Source organism: Dama dama, chromosome 22 (assembly GCF_033118175.1).
Source record: "Dama dama isolate Ldn47 chromosome 22, ASM3311817v1, whole genome shotgun sequence".
NCBI lineage: Eukaryota > Metazoa > Chordata > Mammalia > Artiodactyla > Cervidae > Dama > Dama dama.
In genome coordinates, this window is record NC_083702.1 from 53396902 (window position 1) to 53418973 (window position 22072).

The window sequence follows — 22072 nt, forward strand, 5'->3', positions numbered from 1 at the left end:
TAATTTCCTCCTCTCTTCATATTGCTGCATAATCCACTACAGTCCAGTTTTTGGCCCCATTCTATTAAAATTGTTTAAGGTAAACAGGGACTTTCAATTTGTTGAACGTAAGGGATTCATTTTGGTTACTATCTCATGTAACTCCTCAATAGTTAAGTCACTCATCACACCCTCTTTCTTGAAAAGCTTTGCTGTTTTTATGCCGTGTTCTCTCGTGATTCTCCTGCCTTTCTAGAAGATCTTCGCAGGCTCCTTCCTCCACATCTTAAATGCTACTGTTTCCAGAATTCCTCTCTTCTCTTTTTAGATTCTCTGAATATTACATCTATACTTAAGACTATCATCTATATGCCAATGACTTCTAAATCCATTTCTCCAAATCTATATATTTTTTTTCTGAGCTTCAGATTTTATGTGTCTACCTCCTTTGCATCTCCTCTTAGATGCCGTGCTAGAGGAATACTTACTGTGCTGCAAATACAAGAAATGTAGGGATTAGATGATAAAATAGATCCAGACATGGAAGAAAAGACTTCTCAGCTGAGTTATTTTGAGGGCATTTAGAGGGAAAAGGTGACTGGAACATTAATGCACAAATAAAAGGAAAATGTAATGACATGCAGTATTTGTAAGATTAGTGATAGGCAAATCAAGGCCTCCAGACTGCATGGGGAAACAGTCAAGTTAGTTGAAAAAGGTAAACTAAGTAATATAATGTATGGTATTTTGTGAAGAAAAAAAGGAAAAGTACTGACATTTACTGAGCATCTATTATGAGTCTTATGAGCTATATATACATTATACCTGTTTTTTGGGAAAGAGAAAGTGAAGTGATTTTTCCACACTTGTATTGAAAACAGCTGGATACTGCTATAGAAAAATGACATCAGAGCCAACATTCTTTCCCCTACACTTATGATTTATTATCAGAATTTTATACTCTTTTTCAAGTAACAGTGCAGAATTCCATTAAGTTAATCCATAATTTTTCCAGGGTATGACTAGTGACCAGAAGCAACTAGGAAAGCTGACAGAAATTACAGGACAAACTTTCAGTGAACTAAAGGACATATACAGGGATTGAGCTAGGAAGCTTGGTTTCACATATGCATCATTCATACCACAGAAAGCGTCACTCTTCCTCTTTTAAGGATAGACGATATAAATGACTGACTTTTTTGGAAATTTATTATTGTTTATTGACAGATTTTTCAGGACATCCATCCTAGCCAATTGACAGTTGATACTGACTGACTTTGTAAGTATTCACAGAAGCTTGGCTGATGTCCCACATATAGATCCTTCTTATGGTGTTAAGCTGGACCATCCATGTGTATCCTACTCAATGCTCAATGATGCATTTACTTTGATAGAGTGAAACCATACAGAGGCGGATCTGTGCCACAGAGAGTTAAGTACTTCACATGGTTGAAACCCTGGGCAGTGCAGGATCTCCTCCAGTCCCTCACGCAGCAACCGCTTCCCTAATGTTCTGAGTACTTCCTTTCCTTATCCTCCTGCCTACAATGCTTCTTCCCCAACCTGTCTGCCATATCCCACCCACAAGGGACTCATCTTTCTATGTTCAGTTCTAGGCACACATTAAGCTCTCAGTCAACAGTAAATGACTATAAAGTATACAACTAGGCCAGGAATGTAAAATAATTCATTTCAGAAAGATTTTTAATGAAGTTAAAGTCAAAGAGGTGAAGTCTAGGTCATTAAATAACTGCTGCTACTGAACAACAGTCGTTAAGAGTGTGGGGTCTGGAGAGTTGAGTTTAGCCCTGGTTCCACACTTCTTTAGCAGTATAAGGAAGTTACAGAACTTCTCCGCCTCACTGGTACAGTGGCAGTAACCCTCAACTGGGTTAATGTGAGGAACAGATGAGAAAAGGCATGTACAGCGCTGAGAACACCGCCAGAACCACGCAAGTGCTCAACAGCTGACAGCTGTGACTATTCTGTAATTTAAAGTCGACGGTGAAAAACTGCCAATGGCTTTCACTCTGCTAAATGATCCATTGTTTTGAGCTTCTCCTTTCATTTAGCACTATCAGAAGTTTTTTTTTTTTTTTCCCCCCGAGCTACTGCTTCAAAGTGCTGCAGGAAAGTATCTGAAGACAGGGGAAGCCAAAGCTGAGAAGGAGCCAGAGGGAGACGGCTACTAAAGGGTCAGGCAAAGAGGGAGCCGACGAGAAAGAGAGGGACAGAACAGAGTTCCAGTCTTGTGCGCTGTTTCCCGGTGTCTAAGAATAAAGCATCGGGGAAAATATTACAAGATGCTTTTACATTATCTCACCAACTGTACACCACAGCTGAGATTCTCACGACTACTGTTGTTCAGGACTGCTGTCAAGGGGTTCCCCTTTATGGACACACAAAAATTTGATTATAAAGGACCTTTAGATTCCATATCTCATTATTTTATCTTTTAGCCAAATGCTTCTTCTTTAGGTACTTTATATCCTTTTTCTACTTTATTCACATCCCTTATTTTTCTTTTTCTCCTGTCAATGTAAACTTGGGCTAGTAAGTTAGAGAGGAAGAAAAATAAAATAATCATCAAGTATGTAACTATAACAAGAAGAACACCTAAAAGACTAAACCTAAGATATAACATTTATGGATGCTTCAATAAATTAAAAGGTAATTTAAATTCCTGATTGACAGTTTGTTCCCTTTATTATGAATAAATGAAGTATGACAGTGAAAATGAATTTGATTACATCTTAAAATATACAACTTAAAATACATACTTACTTTCCAAACCTCAACATGCCTGAAACATAAGTCTGCCAGTGAGCACAATAAAACATGAACATCCCAATAAAAGAGCAGAAAAACAACCAGTCAGGATGAGTTCCTAAGCGAATAGCAATTGAAGCTCCAACTGCCATAAAAACTGAAAGAAATGAGGTTTAGAAACCATTAAGTATTTAAAATAAGTTATATAATTGCCACTGAATGTTTAGAAATATAGAATTTTAAGGTGCATAATCTTGGCATTAAAATTAGGCAAGAATAAATTACTGACCATACTTTTTTAGTGTATTTAAAAAAAATACACTATGCAAAATTGCTTCCAAATGTAAACCAAAACAAACCAAACAGTTCAGTTCATTTCATTTTTTAAGCCATCATTAAAAAACAAACAAACAAAAAACAACTATAGGAAAAAATCTCCACTAACTTACCTGTGGAAAGAGAGTCGCAACCATGGTCAAAAAGTTCCCCTAAAGGAGAACAAGAATTTGTTCTTCTGGCTTGTTTCCCATCAATAGCATCCAGTGACTGGTAGATGAAGAGTCCTAATGCACATAAAAGGTATGTCCAGTATGGTGCCTAACATGAAATGTTAACAATGAAGACTGGTGAGTGACAATAAGCCAGCTTCTGTTTGAAAACAGCTCAACCCAAGCCAACCAACACATTTTCTTATGTTCTCGCTTTATAGCAACTCAGCATGATATAAAAAACATTCATAACCCTCTTTCTACAGATATGAATTAAACTAAGAAATGAATTGCTCTAGATTGGGTAGAAGGTCACAGAATATACTATGGGAAGCAGAAAGTTAAACGACTGAATGAGGATTGGGACCCTGATTTTGATTCTTAGTCCACAGCTCCTTTAATATAATACTATTCATATATGGCACTGGATTTGAAATTATTTGGTAAGTCTCCACTGTGAAAAAAGAACTTAAAGACAAACCACAGACCCCTGCTTCCATTTATGATGGAATATCAGGGACTGGATTTACTCTCCCACCATGGATAACTAGAAACACGATCAAATAAACAAAACCACCATGTTCAGACAGCGCAGCCAGTGCAGCGCTGTGATCCCTGACACAAGGGAAATGAGTGGCAGGAGCCCTCTGAGGACTCCAGCTGAGTGCCTGCAGGCAGTGTCCAGCCCGCAGAGCAGGAGTGGGGACCCGGGACAGAGCCCAGTGACCCTGCTGTGCTGAGGAGCAACGGAGCAGAGCTCAGCAAAGTCAAGGCAGACAGAATCTATGGTCAGAGCGCTGTAAGCAGAGGGGCACATGTGGAGATCTACAGAGGGGATCTTTGAGTCTTTGCTGAGAAGTGACCTGTGCCCCATGAGAAAAAACTACCAATGAAGGCCAGGGAAAGAACCACATTCCCACCAGGTACAGCAGAAAGACCCTGTAATACTTGTGGCACTGGGGAGAGTTCTCAGAAGTGCAACGCTTTAGCAGTGGGCATAAATTAGCCTTAGACTAAAGGTTTCTCTGACAGCCTTAATAGATGTAAAATCCAGCCTCAAAAGGATCTGACTGATTCCAGGTAACATACCTATAGATAACACAAAGTACATCTTAAAGGAATACCCCATCAAACCTAGTACCCCTGAATGTAAAATTCACAATGTTTGGCATCCAATTAAAAAATTAGTAGTCACTCAAAGAAGCAGAAAAATATGCTGACAACTAGGAGTAAAATCAATCAAAACAATCAGGCCCAGGAATGACAGAGAGAGTGAAATTTGCAGAAGAGGACATTAAAAGTTCTGATAAATATGCCTCATGTGTTCAAAAAGGTAGAAGAAAAGCATGATAGGCTCCAGTAAAATTTCTAGAATGAAAAGTACAATATTTCAAATGCAAAATATACTATATGAGATTAACAATATATTAGATACTGCAGAAGAAAATATCAGTGAATTTACAGACTCTTAGAGGAAAATATCCAATATTGTGCATAAAAAGAAAAAAGGCTAAAAATAATTGAACTGGGCCTTAGTAACCTGTGGGATATATGTAATTACAGTCTCAGGAGAGAAGAGAAAGGGTGGGACATGGGAAAATACAAGAAAAAATAATGACTGGAAATGTCCACATTTGATAAAATCTATCAACTCACATATCCACGAAGCTCAGCAAACCCCAAGCAAAGTAAGTATTTTTTTAAAAAACCCACCAAGGCGCATCATAATCAAATCACTGGAGAGCAGTGATGAAGAGAAAATCATTTAAGAAGCCAGAAGAAAAAGATACATCACGTACAGAAGCATAGATAAATATGACAGAGCAAAGAGTCAGTGAACTTGAAGGTAGGTCAATAGAAATGAAGCAATTTCAACAAAAGAGAGAAAAAGGATTTTATTTATTTATTTATTTTGAGAAAAAGGATTTTAAAACAACCATTCTTTTCTTTCAGCACTTTATAAATGTATTGTACTTCCTCAGGGACCCATGTGATGAAAGCAACGGCCAACCCAGAATTCTGCCTCAGAAATGAAGTATAACAAAAGTATTGAGACCTAGGGTTTCAAAGTTAGATCTGTGTTTGAGTTCTTGGCTCTGTTATTTAATAGCCAAGTGACCCTGGGCAAGTCATTTAAACTCTCTAAACTTTGGTTACCTCATTTTTAAGATGCAAATAAAACTTGTAGTTGTACACAATGAAAAAATTCTTAAGATAATTCTTTACACATACCAGGAATGTAATAAGTGCTCAACAAAGTTTAGCTATTGTCATTAAACATTCTAAAATTATATTTGACATATCAATGTAGGTATGGCTTATGTGGTTATTCTGCAAAAAACCAATCAACTTGCTACCTCATTCCTCAATCTTTCAAAGTAAACAAAAGTTTACTTTAAACTTTAACAAACATTTCATCATCTGTTAATATTAGACACCCAGTATTAATAGGTACACTGTTGTTGTTTAGTCACTAAGCCCTGTCCGACTCTTTGCCACCCCGTGGAATGCAGCCCGCCAGGCTCCTCTGTCCGTGGGATTCTCCAGGCAAGAATACTGGGGTGGGTTGCCATGCCCTCCTCCAGGGGATCTTTCCAACCCAGGAATCGAACCCAGGTCTCTTGCATCTTCTGCATTGGCAGGTGGATTCTTTACCACAGGGCCACCTGGGAAGCTCCTTTCCACTGAATCCTTTTCCCCTAAATGACAGAAAGTAAATCATCTACATGAGGATGTTCCAATTCTCACTTCTTGTACAGAACCTTCTTATATGGAAAATTTGGAGCTTCTCAAGAAGCAACTCCTAAAGGTCCACATTAAAAAGCTCCTGATTCTAACTTCTAATCTGGGAGCCCGGCAGCAAACAAGTCTAAAGGTCAAGGTGTTAACAGAAATCCATGCCGAAATAAATTTGGCTACTCCAGGACACCACGCTTGGGAGTGGACTCTGCCCCTTATCTGGAGAAAGGAAATGAAAACTGGCTCACTGGCCTAACATGACTTCACTAGGATATCAATGGAGTTAAGATTTAGAGTTTAAATAGGGAAAGAGGGGCAGGGGAATTCCAACGAGAAAGACAGAGAGGAGGGCTAAGCAGGAATGAAGGTAGAGGCCTGAAAGTGAAAAGTTTATTCTTGAGTCCATGACCAGCTCACGTTTCTGGAACAGATGATCCACAGGTCATTACACGACAGACTGGAAAGGTAGTAATGTTATCTTCAACAGTACAACAAAGGACTTTCAAAAATGCATTGTTTCGTTTGAAACAGCAATCCACAGAGACAAGGCAGCTATTATGTTCTTTTCATCACAGATAAAAGTGAAACTTAGGGAGGGGTGATAAAGTTCCATCAAGAAGAGAGTTAGACTGGATCCAGGAAGCAAACCCTAGTTTTATGACCTGGCCCATGAGATAAGATCTATCAGATTTACTGCCCTGCAGGCTACACAGAGTAGGTGCAGCTTCCCACCTGGATTCTTAAGCTATTCTTTCAAACCTGCTGAGAAGCACTTTCCTGCCCCCACAAATACAATTTCAAGTTCAGTGAACCAGAGCGGTGGGAAACTGGCTGCAAGCTGAGAGAGACTTCCTTCCTTTTAAACCCAGGAAGGCCCACTAGTCCACCAGCTGCCAGTCTTCCCGAGGCCACAGGGGCTGGACCTGTCTCTTCTCTTCCCTGCAGTCATCACCTCCATTTCCACCTGGGGGCTATGAAATAGTCTGCAGATTTTCAACATTTTTTCTCATCTGTTATCTCTGCAAAACAGGCCCCAGGCAGGAGATCCTCTTGCCAGGAACAGCAGGCCTCTTCCTTTCAGGAGTCTGCTTTAACTGTGGGTCACTCCAGAAAGTTCTCCAGGTGGATGCAGGATTTCCAGAGCCATCCCAACTCAATTCCAGTTAAAACAAAAAAAAACTTGTTTTCAAAAATTTCAAATGTAAACCCAGGAAAATCAGGGCATGGATTACGAATTATAAAGTCATAAGCAATATGTTAATATCAGAATACTTCTATAGAAGGAGGCTATTACAAAAAGTGGAATGTCTCCAGATCATATGAGCTCCTTAACATTTAAAGTTTTAAATTACGTTATCTTTATAATATCTATTGTATCTGGGAATTCCCTGATGGTTTAGTTAAGACTCCATGCTTCCACTGCAGGGGACATGGGTTTGGTCTCTGGTCAGGAAACTAAGATCCCACAAGCCATGTGGTGTGGCCAAAAGAAAAAAAAAATATCTACTGTATCTTTTAAGATCAGAACTTTATAATACATTATAGAAATCTTTCCAAGTCAAGCATAAAGATCTACACCATTTGCTTACATGACTGCATGGTATTCAATGATGTGGGTAAATCACAATTTAAATAATACCTTCATCATTAGATGAATCTTACATGATTGTATGGAAGATTATAAGTTTATTCTAGAAAATAAAATAACTACTAAGAAATAATCATAAGTTCATGTCATTAAAAAAACACTAATAAATTTAAATTGCTTGTCAGTTACATCACTAAAAAAGAACTATATAAAACGTAAGTATTTGGGAAATTTTACTTTTTCTAGCTACTTGAATTAAAGGATTAGAGAAACCAGAGATTTGAACTAGAACATGTGGCAACTGTTTTTGTTCAAAATAACTCTGGATCAGGGAACACTCATATATAGATCAATTATTTATTCCGGGTATCACACTCCTTTTTATTTGTGTGTTTGAATGAGCACACACATCAGGAAAAGGAAAAAGAGACTTAGAAAGTGATCAGTGAACCATTTCTGCCCACTGGACAAATTTAACTTATAGCTCAGACCCTAGAATACTGGATTTTGGGGAAATACATTCTTAGGTTTTTCTATAAATGAAAAGGCTAACCCAGGTAGTCTCCAAGGCCCCATCTTTGATATGAGAATAGAATCCTCTCCAGAGTAGGAGGTGTGTTCTCTGGTTTTAAAACCTGCTATATATACCATGGGAGCTAAATAACTAGATGATTAAAATCAACTGATGATTAAGTAACAGGTTACCTTGTAACTATTCAGTAAAATGGTTTCCAAATTTAAGAGTATATGTCTTGGGGCTTTCTGCAGACTGGACAGGAGCATATCCTCTGTACTCCACGTGCAAATGATCCTGGAATGAGCCACTGTACCTCTCATGCTTCAGTTTCTCTTTATGAAAAATGTGGATAATCACTGTTCTCAGCTCATTGTGAGAATTAAATGAATTATTACATGTCAAGTGCTTAGAAAAGTGCCTGGCATTTGGGAAGAGCTCAGTAAATTTTAGTTATTATTACTTCTGATACTATATAAGATACTTTTTGAGTGATTTTTAGGTAAACTTTTCATTTTAATACTTATGTCTTTAATCTATTTTTAAAATAATAATTTAAAAACTAGCTAGCATAGCTATCAAACCTATAATTGTACAGATATTAAGGCTTTGAGTCTAAGTTTTTAAGGAGTAGATTTAAAGTTTATGTAAAGAAAAACAGTATAGGTAATACACAAAAGCAAAAATGTTCCCAAATTAAAATTTAGGAAATACTGAAACTATACATGCCTGCTTATATGAATTTTCACACTTAAAAAGTCCTCTTTGCCTTAAATGGCCTTGGGTGTAAGTTGACACAGATGCAAACGATATTACATAACCAGTAACCACTGGGTCAGCTGGTAATGGAGAGACTTCAATTATCCAAACAACAGTTGACTTCTCTCTCCATAAAAAATAAAAACTGCGTTTAGACAAAGATCAGGCATGTGTGAAAAACTGTAATGCTGGTACAGTGTTAGAAGGTGGCCTTTGTACCCAGCTGGGTGAGTCTAGTGATTTGTTTTAATATAATTCAATTTATTTATTTTTAATTGCAAGATAATTACTTTATAGCATTGTGTTGGTTTCTGCCAAACATCAACATGAATCAGCCACAGGTATACCCGAGTCTAGTGATTTTCGAGAGAAAACTCATGGAATTTTAACAGACTGCTAATCTGACGGCTCTGACCTGCATTATGTGCCTGTGACGCAGCGGAGCCTGGCCAGAGGCACTTCGTTGTTCACAGAGGGAGGGTCCCCGCTGGAGCCAGGCCGAGTCCCTCTCCATCCCTCCCAGCTCGCTGGTCCACCCCACCCTGCGGCCTCAGCTCCGGGCAGGGGCCCCGTTTGGAAGGAGCTCACCCACCTTCATCAGATGAGGCGGGTTACCAGCGGGGTGGAAAGCAGGCAGGACGCGAACACCCAACAGCGTTCAACCAGCTTCAGGGCCAGCGGGACTTTCTCAGGACATTAGAACTCTGTACTTGCAAGACAGCCTTCCTTCTTTGTAAGTTTAGCGTAAACAGGAGTATTCCTTTTAAAGCCCTCTTGGAGCACTGACTAGAATTCTCGTTGACAGTGCCAGCCTCTCGCTGGGCAGAGGGAAACAGGCGGGAGGGCAGCGAAGAGAAGCCCTGGACAGACCTACCGTCACCGCCACCTGCCTCGGGTACCTTCACAGAACCCAGGCGGCCGGAGCTTCTGCCCAGGTCACGCCCGCCAGGAGCAGGGTTTAAAGCTCCTGCCGTGCCCACAAGGCCATGTTTTAGCCGCACTTGAACCAGAATTCTAAAGCGGAAACAGCTTGTTCTTGGGAATCAAGTACAGGAAAGCCACAGGCCTCAGAGCTACTCCTACATCGCCGGCAGAAGCTCCTTCTAGAAGCACTGGGATGAGGGTGAGGCTGGCGAGGCACCGTGGCTGCAGAATTGAAGGAGGCATTTTCCACTCTCGGGCGGTCTGTGCCTGCCTGCCTCACTCTACTCCCTGCCCTGCTTCTAGAACTTTCACTTCCTGTGAGGTATTTTGTTTTAGTACAAGAGGCCACTCTCTCACAAGAGTCCTGCCTTCATAAATGACGCTTCATAAGTTACTGAACTGGAAGGAAATATTCTAGATTTCAAAGAAACCAAACCTATAACAGAATTTGATTAGGTTATGGCCTTTTCTTATTATTCCTCCAGCAAATAATTCTTTATAGTCCACTCGAATCTGAATTATTTAGACAGGGAACAAACCATTTCTTAAGGTTGTAAATATCTCCTCAGATACACTTGCTTTTGATTCATATCATAAAGGAAAGAAATTATTCAAGGCCCTTTGACAGAGGCCTATGCTGGGCACCAATCTGCTATAAACACACTCTTAATAGTAGTCACATGGATTTATATACAGATAGCAAGAGGTCAGAGAAAAAACATTTACTCAAGAAAGCTGAAGAGGGAATGGAGCCACAGTTTATGCCAGTCAAAAACAAGCAGAGGAGTGTTTTGTGGTAGAGAATGCTACTAAGCTGGAGCCCGAAGAACCAGACTCAAATCACCAAATTTTCTCATCGAGAGGGGATGCAATTCAGTTCTTGTTTTCTGTTTGCCCTGACTCTTGCATACTCTTGTCAAAACTCCCTGGACCAAATTGATAAGTATTTAATCTGAAACTAAATATGCTAAGTTTTAAGCTAAAACTGAATATGGATGGAAAAACATAATCTCCCAAGATTATAAATTGCTATTTCCTGCATGCAGTCAATAGTTTAGCAAATATTTACAAGTGTCTACTTTACACAAGGCACTGTGCTGTGGAGAATGTTCAAATAAATGGGCAATTGCTGTCTTAAAATATGGTAGACTGTCTTACTCAATAAGGACATACATAACCAAACATCACATCACACACAACCAAAATAAAATGGAGAAGTTCCACAGGAGAGCTACAAAGACCTGCAGCAGAAGTATAGTTTTCCACCTTGGAATCCTGCACTCAGTTTAAAGAGGTTAATTTATTTCCCTTTAGTTTCCTCATCTATAAAAGGAGGATAATAGTAGTACCTTTTCATAAAGTTGTGGAGAGGATTAAATGCCATAATAGACAAAAGCAGTTTAAATGAATGCCTAGTACCTAAGTGTGTGCATGTGAATGCTAAGTCCCTTCAATCACGTCCGATTCTGTGCAGCACCAAGGGCTGCAGCCTACATAGTTCTCTGTCCATGGGATCTCCCAGGCAAGAATAATGGAGTGGGCTGCTAGGCCCTCCTTCAGGGGAATCTTCCCGACAGGGACCGAACCCATGTCTCACATCTCCTGCACTGGCAGGCAGGTTCTTTACCACTAGCGCCATCTGGGAAGCCCCAAGTACATAAGTAATACCCAGTAAATGTTAGTTAAAAAGTGAAGTCACTCAGTCGTGTCCGACTCTTTGCGACCCCATGGACTGTAGCCTGCCAGGCTCCTCTGTCCATGGGATTTTCCAGGCAAGAGTCCTGGAGTGGGTTGACATTTCCTTCTCCAAAGTGTTAGTTATCATTGCTATTATTATGGAAGTTCATAGGATTAAGTGGTTGATTTGACTTCAGAGAAGGAATGGACACTGAGAGATGAAATGGGGCAGGAGAAAGAAAGAGGAAGGAGAAAAGAGAGGGACGAGAAGGAAGGAAATCTTTAAAAAAAACTGTTTTTGGCTGTACTGCATGGCATGCGGGATCTTAATTTCTCAACCAGGATTGAACCCCCCTCCCCAGCCCCAGCCTGCATTAGAAGCATGGAGTCTTAACCACCGGCCTGCCAGGAGAAGTCACAAGAAATACCCTTGATATAGGAAGTAGTTCAATTTGACTGGAGTGGAAAGTTCCTTAATGAAACGGTGGCGTGACATGCAGTTCAGAGCACCATTGTGCAATGTAAATCACTTAACTTTTTTCTGCTAATTTCTCATCATCCCCAGTCATGTCCTAGAATATCAATACAGTTAAAAAGTAGATCAAATATTATTATTAACATAGATATGTAGTGAGCCCAATTAATCATAACTGGGTAGATTAACCCAAGCATCAGAGTCCAAAAATCATATGGGCTTTCCCTGACCCTTTCTGGAAGGAATCTGCCAAGTCTGAAAAAGTACTAACTCTTAACTCTAAGAATCAGAAAACAAGTTTCAAGCCAGGTTAGAGGCACTCCAGGCCTCAACTTCCTCTTAATAAAATGTATGCCACTATTAGTTCAGAATGGATGGACAGAAGAAATACTAAAATGGTGGGAAGGCCTTTTCTAGGAAGGGAAAAAGCTTGCCAGCCTCCTTGGGTTGATAGGAGACACAAATGCAACAATGAATGTGAAAGCATGTTACACGATAAGCATTACATGAAACACAAGGTATTTTTCCTGCAGATCACACAGAAAGAAAAGAACTGCAGACGAGACAGGGGTGGTATGTGGCGAAAAGAACCGGGCTTTGTAGTCAGGACTTCTTAGATCTGAACCTTGTCAGATCCTGTCTCTGTGGCCCGTGAACTGCGACGCTGCTTCTGTGGTCTTGCTAGGATACTGTCAGACAGGCAGCGTGACTCCTGCAAGGGTGTTTCCCCTCACGGCTACAGCCACTTAGAAGCACGTCCAGGATCCAATTACATTTCAGAAATACTTCTCAGTTTCATCTTGTTTTTTCAAACCTTACTTCCCGTTTTGGGGTCATTCTGATTTCCATTTTTTTTAAGTCCCTCAGATCCTCCCTGTCTGCCACCTTTCCCCCTTTTTTTTGAATAAATGAGGCATAGCCTAAAAATTAATAATTTTACCTGTTCCATCAGGCCCCACCCCCTGTGATCCCTAAACAGAATCTCCTGGACTTCTCTGCCTGTCCTGCTCTTTGGAAGTGCTCAACAGATGGTTATTAAATTAATATTGAAAAGTTCATGATTTAACTGGCAAATATCAGAAACACTCAAATGTTGTTAGCCAAACCTAGGCCCAATAAAAGCTAAACTTTATTATAGGTTTGCAGGACATTTTTCATAACAGTAATATTTTTAACAGGTTGAACGAATTCTAATTTTCTACATTTATCTGCATGTAATATATCATTTAGTCCTCACTGCATTCTTGTGCAATTGGTTTGGCAAGTATTATTTCTATTTTACATGAGGAAAGCAGGCCCACGTTGTTTGTCATTCCATGGTGTGGCAAAACCACATTAGAACCAGGCCTTCCCTTCTGACCCAATGCACCTTCCATTCTGGCACACTGCCTCTGGGGAATTCTGCAAATGGGCTTCCACTTACATTTTTTAAACAATATGTACAATTGGGAACGTCTGCCAAAAAATCAAATATAACTAACATATCCATCAATCTATGTTTAAAATGTAGGCTTCATCAAATACTTAAAAAAAAAAAAAAAAAAATGGATCCACTGTGGAGGGTACTGTATTCCTATCCAACCTCAAGTCAAATTAGTTCTCCACAGGACCTATACTCCCTGGAGAAGGAAATGGCCAGCACTCCAGCACTCTTGCCTGGAGAATCCCATGGACAGAGGAGTCTGGCAGGCCGCAGTCTATGGGGTTGCAAGAGTCGGAGACGACTTAGCGACTAAACCAACCAACGAAACAGGACCTATACTCAAATATGATTATAAACGGAGTCTCTATGTGGAGGGCAAAGAAAAGAAAGCAATGTCACAGAACGTGCAATGTAGTCTTTATTCCAGGTACTCTAAAAAGCTATAGATGGGAGTGGCCCCCTCTGCCTCCTGCTCCCCCCACCACACTCAGTCCAAGGGACGCTTCTGATTACCACGTGTCAAAAGCCCACGTTATTTACTCTTATTTCAGATACAGGTTAAATATGGTTAAGAAAATCCGTTGGCTTTTACGATCCCTGGGTCTTGATGGTAAGCATTAACACCTTGCTAATACTTTTGCTTTCCACGAATAAGTCAACGAAGAAAAAGGAAGTAGTTAATCTCTTAAAAGTAGCTTATCTTTGATCAGCGCTGTCAGTAATTACAGGATGACTAGCACAACCTTTGAGAAACAGACGGTTGAGTACAAAAGTGTCCAAAGGGCACTTCGGGCTTGGCCGACCCAAGCGCGAAGGCCAGGCGGGACGGAGCTGGGGGTGTTCAGTGACCAGTGTGCAAAGTCACCGGCTGCTTGTCCACACCCACCCCCAACTTGGCGCAGAACGGGGCGGCGGCCAGACAGGCAGGCCCCTCGGTCGCAGTGGCCGAGACAGCCCGTCCGCCGCCCCGGGGGTGGACGGGACTGGGCAGTGACCTTGAGAGCCCCTCCGCCGTCCGGAGGAGGCTCGGGGTACACACGGGACTGGGTAGCGGCGTGACAGCCTCCAGGCAGAGCGGAGAAGGTTGGCGACGGCCGCGGCGCGGGGGCAGAGGCGGTGTCCACCCCTCCGCGGTCCCGGGCGGCTCTGCGGTGCGCGCGGGTTGGGGGCCGGCGGCGCGGGCGCCCCGGGAGCCTCCAGGGCCGCACCTGCGCCGGGGCTCGGCTCAAGGCGGGCAGCAGTTGGGGGCCCGCGGGCGGCGGGCGGGCGGCGGGCCCTACCTCCTCGGTGACCGTGGGGCAGTAGGAGATGAGCACGAGCGTGGTGAGCATGTTGATGGCGAGGCCCAGGAGGGTGATGGAGTTGGGGGCCATCCACAGCGGGATCCACTGGAGCAGCCAGGTCCAGTAGAGCTGCAGCGGCGGCTCGAGCAGCGAGACGCCCGCCGCGCTGTAGCGGTGCTCCTCCAGCCGCCGCAGCTGCGCCGCGCTCAGCGGCTCGGTCAGCGCCTTCAGCCAGCGCGGCGCCGGCCTGGCCCCGGCGCCCGCCGCCATGGCCGCCTGCGGGCCCCGCGGCTGCGAGCGAGCGCGGCCCGCGCGGGGCTCCAGGGCGGGGACAGGTGGAGGGAGGGGCTCGCGGGCCCGGGCCTGCGCCGGCCGGGTGGGACTCGCCGGTCCGGCCCGCGGCCGAGGTCGAGGTCAGGCCGGACCGCCGTGCCCCGGGGGCCCCCGCCCCTAGAGCCGCCGGCCGTAGCGGGCGGGGCCTGGGGTGCGCGGAGAGGGGCGGGGCCGCCCCGCGAGGGGTCCGCGCAGGCCTCCGGGTCACCGCGGGGGTTCCACCGACCGTCACTTAATTGGCGCACGAAGGGCCCAGGCTCCCGCAAGGTCCCGATGCACCTGCCTCTAAGGTCCGATTCTTCTCCCGGGACCGCTGGTGACGCTCCCCGGAGGGAAGTCTCGCCCGCGGGACAAGTTAGTAGCGGGTTCCTCTAACTCTTGGGCTATGCCTAGTTCGGTTCTCCTCTTTGGCGAACGCCCTCGTCTTCAGCCACAATGAAGGACGCCGCTGCCTGCAGACCCGGCGTCGGCGGGATACTGTGTGAGAACATGATTTTTGCCCATCTTGGATCACCGGTTTGAGGGCCCCATCCGTTGGCCCCTAGAGAGGTCCTGTTTGATAAACGTACGGGCATAGGTCTTCCTTCCATCCCCCAGGGCTGGGGCCTTGGCCGTGTATTAGCTCTAGAGAACCCTCACTTTCCGGTTCAGGGATCAAGGTTCAGGGTTCAGATTCCAAGGTATTGGAACTACCAATCAGGATTTAGAAACACCGTCTAACAAGGGGACTGAATGGTTGGAACCCAAATGCCTATTTTTCAGAGCAGCCCATACAGATAACCTTGTCTTTTTTTTTTTTTACACACACCGTTCCCCCCAAAGACAAGGATCCGGGTGGTACCTTCCACTGCCCGCCACACAATGGCAGTTCACCAGCCCCTTACCTCACAATGCACTCTTTAGACTAGGGGACGGCCTGTCATAAACATCATTTTGCACAACCAGAGACAAGTCTGCCACTTGCCTTTTCTTCACCTCAGGGTTCTTACCGGTAGGCACTTCTCTAAGACACTGAACTAACTCAGAAGCTGCTTAGTGACAGTCGTGTTGGGCAGTGGTTATCAGCAGGTACAGTTTGTCCGGCAGATGCCACCACAACACTTTGGAGATGGGCTAACAAACTACTACCCAGCCCACCAGCTGTTCCCATACAGCTTATAAACTACAGATGGTTTTTAGACTTTAAATGATTAAAAAAAGAATTTTTTTCTGTGATGCAAAATAACATGAAATTCATATTTCAGTGCCACTAATAAAGCCATGTTTATGCCTTATATACTATTTATGACTGCTTTCATGCTCCAAGGGCAAATTTCAGTGGTTGTGACAGAGACCATATAGCCTGAAAAGACTACACTATTGACTGTCTAGCATTTTACTGAAAAAAATTTGGCAATCCCTTCTTTAGAAGAATAAGAGGGTGTCTATAGACAAAATCATGCATTGAATATCCATTTCCTAGTCTCTTATGTGAAAAATGATACAAATGCAGGAAAGGAATCAGAATGATAGAGATTCATTCTTAACTTTGTTGGGGTTTTTGTACAGTAAATTTAGAGATACCTATCTTTTAACTTGGCAGGGTCACAAATGAGTCAAGGAAAAATCCTTTTCCAGTTTAATAAGTTTAACTATGTTACAAATAATTTTAACTATAGATCAAAAAACATCATAAAGAGAATGAAAGGGCAAGCTGGGAAAAGGTATTTCCTTCAAATAAAATCCATATTGAAGAGTACCCAGATCATATGAAGAACTTCCTGGTGGTCCAGTGGTTGGGACTCTGTGCCTTCAATGCAGATGGCTCAAGTTTGATCCCTGGTCATGGAACTAAGATCCCACATGCTGTGCAGTGCAGCCAAAAGCTATTTTAAAAAATAAAGAAACACATTTACTATACCCCACAGTTCTTTCTTTAAAAAAAAAAAGGAATTATCTTACTAAATTTACTAAAATCAATGATGCATTCTCTTGCCAGGAAGACTTTGGTAAAGTCCAACCTCCCTAGCTTGGCATTCAAAAGCCCAATCTTTCTTTCCAGTCTTATTGCCCAAGTGTCTCTGCCCTCACTCTTCTCCCTAATCTGATGTTCCAGCTTCATGGGTCCATTAGGTATTCCCAAGTACACCCAGCACTTCCTCATGCCCCACTTTGCTTCCTGGGCTTGGGGAGTACCCTCCATCTCTCATCACCCCCAAAACACTGCTAATTAGGCAAGGCTCAGCTTAAATTCTGCCTTCTCTGAAATGGCCTCTCAGAGTCTTCCAGTTTGATCTCTCCTGCTTCTACAGAGTCCTTTATACCTTGTAATCCAGTCTGCCTTGAGGCACTTGTTTATGTTCTGATCTCCTTCTTGTCCAGTTTGGAGTACAAGGACTGTATCTCTGCACTGTGTTCCTCAGTCCTTGGTACCGAGTAGATATCCATACATTTAAAACCTTTTTGTTTTGAAATAATAGAGTCACAGAAAGTTGCAAAAATTGTACAGAGAGATTCCTTGTACTCTTCAGCCAGCCTTTCCCAATAGTAATGTCTTACATTATCCTCAGTACAAGAGATATCCATTAAGTTTTTATTTGGTGGTTTATCTTGGTTTAACTACCAGTTCTTTTTGTGTAACTTGCAATCATATTTCAAATCTTCTTCCTCAGCATCTAGATCAAATTTCCACAAAATGTTCTGGTCTCATGTAGCCAGATTAAGTGTAAAATAACTGCTTCAAAAAGCCCCTAAATTTCATTGGTTTGGAAAGGCACATGTTGCAATAAAAAAATCACCTAGCTAGATTTTCAGTGTAGCAGAATTTTATCTTTCAGGGAGTCAAGTTATGTGTGTAAGTGTTTAGAGCTTTGGACCCACAGGCTGGAGTATTTATGAAGATTAGTATAGTTCTGTGGTATAAATCCTTGCCTTTTCTCATTTATGTGCTCTGGTTTAATTTGTTTTTATAGTTCTGTACTTTGTGACTCTAAAGTCCAACTTTTATAGAACCATGGCACCTTACAAAATACATGAGTGGACACAAAGTCTTCAATAATAGATTGACAAAAACGTTTGCTCTCTTCTCTAGAAATGCTTAATTTCTGAATCAAGATCAGAAAAGCAGATTTCACAATAGAATCCCTGAGATGTTGTAATTGTGTTTTTTTGTCTGATATTTCAAAAGCAATTTATGGTTGGAAACTGATTTTCCTCAGAGACACAGTTCTTAGCAGTCTGTCCTATTTATATCCTTTAACTGTTTTTTATTTATTATTGTTTTCTGAGTTCTCATCCCACTGCTTTAAAATGTTTTCCATGGTATGATTTGAGGAGCATTGGAGCGAATCTCCTTCCTCAAAAATTCCTTCTTCAGCAATCTATGGTAAAGCCGCACAATGAGTTATTCCTGTCTTTGGATTGGGGCTTTTAGGATAAGCAGGTAGGTCAGATTTCCATGTTAGGTTAGGTCGTTATCAGAAACACCTTAGGAGCAATGCTTTTCAGAAAGTCTTTCCTCTGAGACAGCTGAGAGAGAATGACTCCAAACAAATAGCCATGCCAGGAACTTGTGAGAGACAGCTGGAGCCGCCTGCCCCAACACGGACGAGCACACGAATCACCTGGCGATCCTGTGATGAGGCAGCTCTAAGTTAGCGAATCTGGAGAGAGAGTGCAGGGAAGGTTTTTAGTCCTAAGGAGCTCCCAGGTAATGCTGATGCTGCTGGAAACCAGACCCCATGTTGAGTCATAAGGGACTGACGGATATTCAGTCTTAGAAGGCTTGGGTGGAGGCATGGCTTGGAGCAGGCCCCAGGTGAAAAGGGGATGGAGCAGAATGAGGAGAAACAGGGCTGTGGAAAACTTAAGGATGAGAAAGACCAGGTTGGCTCACTTAATTTTGGTTAAACGGTGCTTTCCAGGACAAAGAAGGGATATATAGATAGATTAAATTTTTCTATTTTATATTACATATGTGTATTAAGGGCTTCCCTCGTGGTCCAGATGGTAAAGAATCTGCCTGCAATGCAGGAGACCGCATTCAGTCCCTGGGTCAGGTAGATCCCCTGGAGAAGAAAATGGCAACCCACTCCAGTATTCTTGCCTGGAGAATTCCATGGACAGAGGAGTCCGGCGTGCTACAGTCCATGGGGTCACTAAGAGATGGATACAGCTGAGCAACTAATATGCATGTGTATTAAACTGATTATATAATACCATCTACAGTGAAATTGAGATCTATTTTTGTTGGTTGGTCATTGTTTCATTTGTTTTGTTTTTTGTAGCATGCAGGATCTTATTTGCCCTACCAGGGATCGAACCCATGCCCCCCTGCAGTGGAAATGCAGAGTCCTAACTACTAGACCACTGGGAGAGTCCCGGTTGTTCATTGTTGAGGTTTTTCATTATACTGTGCTTTCCAGACTGGGATACATTTAGCTCCCTGACATGACTAGAATGACATCCATTTGAAGATCTGGGAAGAAAACATAGTTTTCTGTTTAATAAATGCATATATCATGGAGAAGAAGGTGACATGGATAAACTCTAGCGAATAAGCAAGTGAGGGTTGTGGCAGTGTCTTCAGGCTGGGCTCTCACATCCTGTCCACCATTTTCCTTTTTTCTGCCAAGAGGGGGGCCGTTGAGTCGGACAGGGTGAAGAGCCCGTGCCTGAGATAATCCCAGTGAAGCACAGAAACAGGTGCTCTTCTCTTTCTGTTGTTGATTTTCTCATTTCCGTTTCCTCTGTCCTTAGTTCCTTGCCTGGTGTGGTTGTTACTGGCTTCATTTCTGTCTTGTTGCTCTTGACTGCCCTTCCTTCTGTACAGATGTTAATGTGTTCGTCTGTGCTCCTTTCCTCCCTCCTACTTGACAATGATCCTGGGTCTTGGCCTTTGATGAGCCCATCCTAGCCACACCCTCCTGGTCTCTCCATCACTGTTGCTTAACTTCTTCAGGGAGTGGAGTTACTAAAGACTGTGGGTCAGAGTCCACGCTGGCCACTATGAAGACTTGACATTTATGGAAAGATTCTTAGAACAACTTGTCTCACTAATGAACTCTTGATTCTACTGCAAGACAATGTTCCTTGAACCCTAACTGTCAGCTCTTTGCAACCCTATGGACTGTAGTCCACCAGGCTCCTCTGTCCATGGGATTCTCCAGGCAAGAATACTGGAGTGGGTTGCCATGCCTTCCTCCAGGGGATCTTCCTGACCCAGGGATCAAACCCACATCTCTTACATCTCCTGCATTGGCAGGCAGGTTCTTTACCACTAGCGCCACCTGGGAAGCCATGAGCTATTAAGAAGCCATAAGCTAAAAAAAAAAAAGAAAAAAAAAAAGAAGCCATAAGCTATTAAGTACATAAAAATAACCCCACATAGAGAGAGGCTCTGCCCCTTCTTGGCAACCTCCACCATTACTCCACCTGCCTCCAACTCAGCGGTACTGCCCTGCGCAGGAATGAGAACTGAATTTTCAGTGACCCCCGCAGTGGACACGCAGGAATGAGGCTGGGATGATCAGCCCAGGGGCACTTCATCCCATATCCTGCAGGGGATACATTATTTGGCTCTCTAGTGCTTAGAATTTTCCAAATGACCACATGACTTCAAATCAGCTTTGGTTTATTTTGAAACATGGCTCCCTTCCAAACACTCCTCTTCCCGGTTGTCCAAAAGGGACGCCTGCAGAGTTGGAAGCGTGGCTCCTTTCTTTGTCACAGTGTTGCTGGTAACTCCTGTTTATTTCTCCTTTCTTCTTTGTGTTTTTTCCCATTAACTTAAAAAATATTAAGCCAACATTTTTAAATTTGTGTGTAATGTCTTTAAGATATTTTCTTGGTCTCCAAGACTAGGATGACGGTGAGAGGAGAGCACTCGAAGGAGGAAATCTCTTGCCTGTCTAAGTGCTTACCTACAAAGAACAGAAAGATTTCTCTAAAGCTATTGCTTGAGAGAAAAAGAAGCTATGATCAATTATGCACTTGAGGGCAAAGTTTTTGCCTTTAAAGACATGAGTCCACCAGTGCCCCAAGCCACATGCTGAGTGACCCCTTTGGGAGCGTTTAACTCCTGCCACCTGCCTGGTCTTTTGTCCCTAGCAATCAACTCCAGATAGAGGAAAAATGTTTATCTAGGCCAAAGGTTTCTCAAGTCAGGGTATTTAGGGACAGAAAGAGATCATTAGGTGAGTTTAAGAGGGTGATTGCTGCCCTTAGAATCAGGAGAATTGGTCATCCCATTAGTGGGTTTGTTTCTCTAATCCAGCCTAAGTTATTAAAATTCAATTACTGATACAAAAGTGAAGGTGAAATTCGCTCAGTTGTGTCTGACTCTTTGAGACCTCATGGAGTATACAGTCCATGGAATTCTCCAGGCCAGAATACTGCAGTGGTAGCCTTTCCCTTCTCCAGGGTATTTTCCCAACTCAGGGATCGAACCCAGGTTTCCCACATTGCAGGCGGATTCTTTACCAGCTGAGCCACAAAGGAATTTTATAAATACCTACGCATAGCAATCAGCCGACTCTTTGGTGCAAGGATGGTAATAAAGGCAGAGCTCAGTTTAGAGTCAAGGAATGTTACAAGAGAGGGTTGGTGAGAAGACTGTCTGGTTTTCTTACTCCTCATTCTACTCCTGGGCTTCCCTCGTAGCTCAGTCAGTAAGAATCTGCCTGCAGTGGAGGAGACCCAGGTTCGGTTCCTGGGTCGGGGAGATCCCCTTGAGAAGGAAATGGCAACCCACTCCAGTATTCTTGCCTGGAGAATCCCATGGACGGAGAAGCCTGGCAGGCCACAGTCCATGGGGTCGCAAGAGTCGGACAGGACTTAGCAACTAAACAACGAGACAATATTACCCCTGCTCCTACTCCTAGGAAAAGAAAGCCAAATTGGTGTTTCCAGGATTCCATTCAGAGGAACTGAAGCGAGGAAGGAGATGGGTGGTCAGGCCTGGAGTCAGGAGAGAACTGGTGATAGTGGAGAGGTAAGAGTGATGGTGCGTAGTAGAGGAGGGGGAAGAAGGGACACAGGAAAGGGAACAAAGGTGGCTGGGGGCCGGCTGACCCCTCATTTTTAGAGCTCATATACATGAATATTTAGAAGTTATAAATCTAATGCATGGTTAATAAAATGGT

At 43.0% G+C, this 22072-nt stretch overlaps 1 protein-coding gene across 2 annotated transcripts in view; it reads right to left on the reverse strand.

The window, feature by feature from the left end:
- CHPT1 (choline phosphotransferase 1) overlaps window positions 1–14903 on the reverse strand; it is a 27105-nt gene extending 12202 nt beyond the window's left edge. For both annotated transcript variants that reach the window (XR_009689810.1, XM_061125536.1), the window contains exons 1-3: window positions 14616–14903; window positions 3198–3345; window positions 2764–2905 (exon numbers count right to left, since the gene is read on the reverse strand). Coding sequence is in view for 1 of the 2 variants with exons in the window: in XM_061125536.1 (XP_060981519.1) it covers window positions 2764–2905; window positions 3198–3345; window positions 14616–14888 (563 nt within the window). In the remaining variant the exon portion in view is untranslated. The remainder of the gene's footprint in view (window positions 1–2763; window positions 2906–3197; window positions 3346–14615) is intronic.
- Between the last annotated feature and the right edge of the window lie 7169 nt (window positions 14904–22072).